At 40.7% G+C, this 6,053-nt stretch overlaps 1 protein-coding gene across 3 annotated transcripts in view; it reads right to left on the reverse strand.

The window, feature by feature from the left end:
- Positions 1-6,053, reverse strand: part of HERC2 (HECT and RLD domain containing E3 ubiquitin protein ligase 2) — a 217,422-nt gene that overhangs the window by 14,673 nt on the left and 196,696 nt on the right. For all 3 annotated transcript variants that reach the window (XM_019524227.1, XM_019524228.1, XM_019524226.1), the window contains one exon: positions 2,960-3,043. In XM_019524227.1, coding sequence (XP_019379772.1) covers positions 2,960-3,043 — 84 coding nt within the window. The remainder of the gene's footprint in view (positions 1-2,959; positions 3,044-6,053) is intronic.

Raw genomic sequence — 6,053 nt, forward strand, 5'->3', positions numbered from 1 at the left:
CAGTGCTGGACCCACCACAGTCGTCAGTAAAAGACAAAATCAGAGTGTGTGGCAAAGACTGATATGTGTTTAAGCTTACTTTGTTCCTTTGCTGATTATATTCCCTGTATAGCATTTAATTTTCCATGAGGCTGGAGGAGGAGCACTAAGTTAATGGATTCTGTACCTACTACATTTTAAACTTATCCTAGCTTCAATTAACTCCAAGCTTATCCAAAACACTTAATAGGTGACAATTATAACCCACAAGTACCTATATGAAAAATAAAAGGCTCTTTACTATTAGAAATTTCTTTGAGCAGAAAAAGGCATCATGAAATCCAGCACCTGGAAACCAAAGTTTTTATTTTTTAATATAACTTTCACCAGGGGGATGCCAGAGAAAGAAAAAAAAATGGGACAGCCAGCACCCTGAGCTTACCTCGGCATGCAGCAACTCCAGGAGGGGTGTGGCCAGAATACCATGGCACTTCTGGAGCTGCTTGAAGCTCCAGACTGGTGGATAAAGCCAGCTGGAAAGTACTTCCAGCCCCAGAGAGGGGCACAGCAGCAGTGGGCAGCTGGAGCAACAGGCTGAAGTGCCTCCTGGCAAAAGACAGCCAAGAGGCTGCAGCTGAGCAGTTTGCCCAGCCGAAGCAGCAAAGTGCTCAAAGGAGCACCACTTCAGGCAGGACCTGGGATGGAAGCTGATTGGGAACCTGGTAACTGCCAATGACTTGGAGACATCAGGGGCACATGTCAGAGAGACCCTGGGTGGAGGCGGACCAAGCATAGGGTCAAGTGCCAAGTCCGAACAGCCCCCAAATACCACCATATGTGCTCAGGGCAGTATAACACCTGATTTGGAAGAGCCCCGATGGGGGAAAAAAAATTGGAGTTAATGCTGCTGTGGCCAGCTGGCACCTGCCACTCCCTATGGCCTATTTGTTTGATTTCAAAGCCTCTGGGCTCAGGACTGAGTTTTTCAAAAGTTGTACTGCTTAATAAACAGCCGAAGCTTAACAGGAACCAGGCCCTAATCAGGCCAAGGCCAGCCAAGAAGGTGGCTGCTGCATGGTGGATGTAGAAACACAAGCTATTAGAATCATCAGAGACTTCAGATAAGACCTCTCCCCATGGGAGTCCAGATGTGGTTAGGGTGGGGTAAAGGGGAAGTTTGGAGCCCTACAAAGTGAAAAGGGGAAGAGACTGGAAGGTAACATGGGGAACTGCCTCCCATAATTTACCATCAAAGTTGTGGCTGGTGAGAAAATATAACACCATAGGCACACCAGGCGACCTAGTCCAGGCTCCATCCTGTCACTGCCAGTAGGGTGGAGATCCCTGGGTTGGAGTCATAAGCCTTACACTACCTACAGCTGGCACAAGAGAACAAGTAGCCTCACCCCCTGCTGCTGCTTTCCATACTGCACCAGTGGGGTGGGAAACACAAATTTCACGCACCTGCCCAATAATTAGATTTATACATAGAAAATAATAATAAATATTATAGCAAATTATAATTTTCCATGTATAGAATCTAATTATTGGATCGTCATCTTAAATTCAAAGTAATCTTGGATTCAGGTCAATACAGTAATTCAGCTATGGGATGGCAACTGTCCCATTTGTTCAAGCCTATGAATCTGTGACACCCTGTACTACCACTACTAGGAAAATGGCACTTTGCTACTACTACCCATTTGGTTCTGAACCAGATTTCAGTATCACAGTTCAGAGAATCCTTTACTAATCCACTTAAAAGAAGAGAGGTAGTTACCTCATTGGAGTTATAGATATATTGGCAATGACTGTTAAAATGGTAATTTGAGTTGAGAAGGAAAAAGTAGGGAGGAAAAAAAAAAAAAAGTGGCAGGTACACTTTTACCTTAAACTTCACAAACAAATTCAAACTACAATATTTTCATATATTGCATTGTCAAGAAACCTCTTAAGTATCTACAGAGGGCTTCTTGCTATGCGGAAAGAACAGACCATGGAATCCAGTCAAAATAGGATCTATTTGAGTTAATTAGAAGTCAGAATTTTTCAAAAGTGAAACTTCCTTTTTACTATCCCAAGTACCATAAATACTGGAAACAGAAAAAGCAAAATTGATACACAAGTTTAAGTTAAGCCATGCCGTGCTGTTCAATGATCCAGAAATGCTTGTGGAAAAGGCACGTCTGGCCTAAGGCTTTACTTTACATTCTTCAGCATCAAAAAATCCTCTCATAGTAACCACTACCACTGTCAACGTGACCCCATGTGATATGCAACAAAGATCAAGAGTTTAACATCCTGATCCTTAACTATACTTGGGGCATTTTAGAATGTTGTCAGTCACGTAAGCAAAATCAGGATAAACTCATGTGATGATATATAACGTATATAAATAATATTTTATGCGAGTTACAATGTCTTAACTCCTTGGGTCTGTTTATGTTTTTTGTCAAACCTTTTGCCAGTTACAACCCAAACTGTTAGTTTTTGTTTCCAGAGGTACTGTCTCAAAATCAACTACAAAGTGATTTAAAATATTAAGAGAGAAGTGCACCAATCTGCAACATGTAATTCTGCCTTATGTTTTTGGTGGGCTAGCTTTTTGGTATGAATTCACCCCTAAGACTGTAGAGAATAGGGATATACAAAGTAAGAAATTGCAGGACTTAGAGCAGTGATTCTCAAACAAGGTGCTGTGGCAGCCTGGAGTACCACTAGATCTTCTGAAGGTGTGAGGAGATAAGCAAGGTGTGAGAAGATAAGAGGTTCAAGTTTATCCCTGTCTAGCCAATTCCCCACTCCCACAACCCGACCCCTCTGCCAGGATGTAAGCACTGCAATATATAGTTTTTGAAACTGAACTGAGTTGGAGGCATCATCTCTCAAGTCCAAAAAAAGGGTTGAGAACCACTGACAAAGAATTTGGAGCCCTGGGGTCTGTAGGCACACATTACGCTGAAAACTTTAGCCAAGTTACCTGTATTCTGTTGAGTTCTACAACTGGACCGTGCTGACGATCTCTCACCATAGTTGCTTGTACAACCTTTCTGAATGCTGCCTCCTAAAAAAAAATAAAATAATTAAACAATATTAAAATGCAATTCTGAATCTGTGAGCATTTCATTTCTAACCATATGATTAAATCAATTCAAGGAAGATAAGCCACTAAAGATTACATACACAGATTTACCAAAGAATGAAACTCCTCATATCTAGCTGACTTAACCTTCAGAAAATTTCTATCAAGAACAGCCATGAATAGCTTTCACTGAATTTGCCCCCAACATGGGGGCAAACTCAATCTAGCCCTAACTACATCAGATAAATTGTCCCCACAAAGGGTTTAACTATCACTAATGCACATTCTTCTTACCAAAGCACCAACAAAACCTTGTTTTTTCTTGGGCCTGTTCCTCAGGAAAAACAGTAAGAGAATGCAAAGTATTTTTGCAATGCTAGAAGTTGTCATTCATGCTAGCATTATGGAAGTTTGAAATAACCAGAATACTAGAGCTAAATCAGATTGCTTGATTCACTTTGATCTCTGGCAGATGTTACACTTAAGATGTGATTAACCAGTTAATTACGTCTTAAAACAGTAACTCGGCCAGACATTCAGGCAAGTTATGGCATGATAAAACATAAAATATGGCACAAAGTTATTCCACAAAGTGTGGAAATTTTGTGGCTGGTTTCCATCGTGTCTTACACTGAATCTGTGGCAGGGTCCCCCCCGCCATGTAGCCTGATGTTGACTGCATGATAGGGATCTGGAAGCAGCCCCAGTGTCATCCCAGGGCTGGGACCCACAATTAGCTGATTGACAATTTCAGCCCCAAAACCACCCCAGAGTCTTAAACGCACTCCACTGGGGGCTGACACCAACAACCAGCTGATTGCCAGTTTCAGCCCAGGGAAAGCACCAGGCATCTGGCTCTCTACTAGCCAGTGCAAGGCAAGCCCAGCAATAATGCCGATCCTGGGCTTCCCTTGTACCAGCAAGAAGAAACGGTGCAGTTGGTATCCGATCCTTGATCCCAAAGTTGCACACCCTACCACGCACATATTGGGATTGGGGAACAGATCCCATGCTGCCATGAAGGGAATATGTGCCAAAGGGCCCTGAAATCTTTGACTTGAACACAACGTTATTACATTGTTTTTTGTTTTTAGTTGTAAGTAGCCAACATGAAAGGTGCTGTATATATATAAACTAATACTTATTCACTGAAAATAAAGACAAATGTTTTAAGAGAAGGAAAAAAAAATCTAAGAATAAAAAATTAGAAAGCAGAAGTAACTATGCAAGTTTCTCCTGCTTTTTCCAACTGCTGAATCTCTAAATACCACTGACTTTACTGAAATTTGCAAATACTTAGCATCTTTGAATATCTAGGAATGTTTTAGATGCCTACATGTGGATTTAGGAAGTTAACTTTAACATCAAGGTTTCATAATTTCCCCATAAATGTGTGTTTCGAATCACGTTCTACATGTAAATCCTTTTCACAATACTTCTGCAAAATGAGCTCAGACCAATATTAACAACATGCTGTCTCTGCCAGTCTATTCATGAATCTACCATAGTTTCTAGCGTAACTAGCTTTAATGGCAGTAAAATAAGGATGGTATAAGAACAGACAGGTGGCAATTATCTCTTTATCTTCTGATCTGAGTTAAGAAGGGAAATGACAGCTCCAAGAGGATAAGCTTCTGCTTTTAAAATCTATGTTACAACAAGAAAATGCCTCCCAATGGACAGAACAGGTGGTTAAGGGTGGGTGAAGGAGCTGTCACCAAGTTTTATAAAACCAATTAGTCCATTCTTCTACAGGATAATGGTAAAATTTCACAGACAACATAAAAATAGCTTCTTTAAACTCATAAAAAGCTCAGGCTCTTGCACAAGAAGACAGCTTGCACAAAAAAAAAAAAATCTTTCCCCCACTACACGTTTTCTCTGGTGTATGTAGGAAGAGGTTTCTTGAAACAATATGTTAAAGAATGAAATTTACGTTATGCCATTTTGTTATAGCACAAGGTACAACCCCAAAAGGAAGGATAGGAGCTAACTCCTTCCATCTTTCAGAGCTACAGGGGAACAACTCCTAACTTCAAAATTTTACGCAGGTGCATGGAGAATTCTACCCGCCTATACGTGAAGAATGGTGTATAGAAGAATTTCTCTTTCCCTTTCTTAAATCACTGCTGCATAATATTATCCCATACTTTTATTTTTTTAGTCTATAGGGTGAGCTAGCTATAGGCGAAGGAAAATAGTGTCTACACAAAGGACAAAGGCCATAAATATGTTTCCCATTCTTTCCTCTTTCAGCTTACTTTAGGAGGCATTTATACACTCTCACATCTATCAATCACGTATCACCATGGTATTCAAGCATCTGATAACATCGCAGTTACTTCCAGACACTTTAACGCTAGTCTAACGACAGTCAATTTAAGAAGGCCCTAGAAGTCAGCTGTACAACAGCTCAGTAGCAGAATCCTGGGGACTTTAAGGGGTCCAAAGCAGGAAGATCGTTGAGAAAAGGTTTTCATTAGCTCCTCTGTGCACTTTCTTGCCCCACGGCAAAAGGAAGCTACTCTGTGGTAATTAACCCTTTCGTTGATATAAAATGCCACACTGTAGCTTCCACAAGGTACAAATAGCTATGGTGATAAAAGTAATATATAAATAAGCACTCCCATGCCTTTATCCCTCAGTAAGTTTACTGTCAGGCAGGGTGTATTGTCAGTTTACTGTCAGGTAGGACAGGGTGGCACCTTAGAGACTAACTAGGTCAGACGCATGTGCCTTCAAAGGCAACAGCCTACCTCATCACATGAATTCTACCTGTGATAGCATGGATTATGTAGAAGGTTTATTTTTGTGTGTATTTTTTTTAAACCAATGCAGTAACTTCGCAGTCTTTCATCAAATTAACCTTTGTTCTTACTTAGCAATAATTATACTCAAAACGGATCAAAATTTGGCCTTCGGATATATATGTAAGATTTCCATCAAAGTCTAGAGTAGGGGTTTTCAACAGGGGGTATGCATACTCCTTTTG

This window comes from Gavialis gangeticus, unplaced genomic scaffold (genome assembly GCF_001723915.1).
Source record: "Gavialis gangeticus isolate Ggan-Ray unplaced genomic scaffold, GavGan_comp1, whole genome shotgun sequence".
Lineage (NCBI taxonomy): Eukaryota > Metazoa > Chordata > Crocodylia > Gavialidae > Gavialis > Gavialis gangeticus.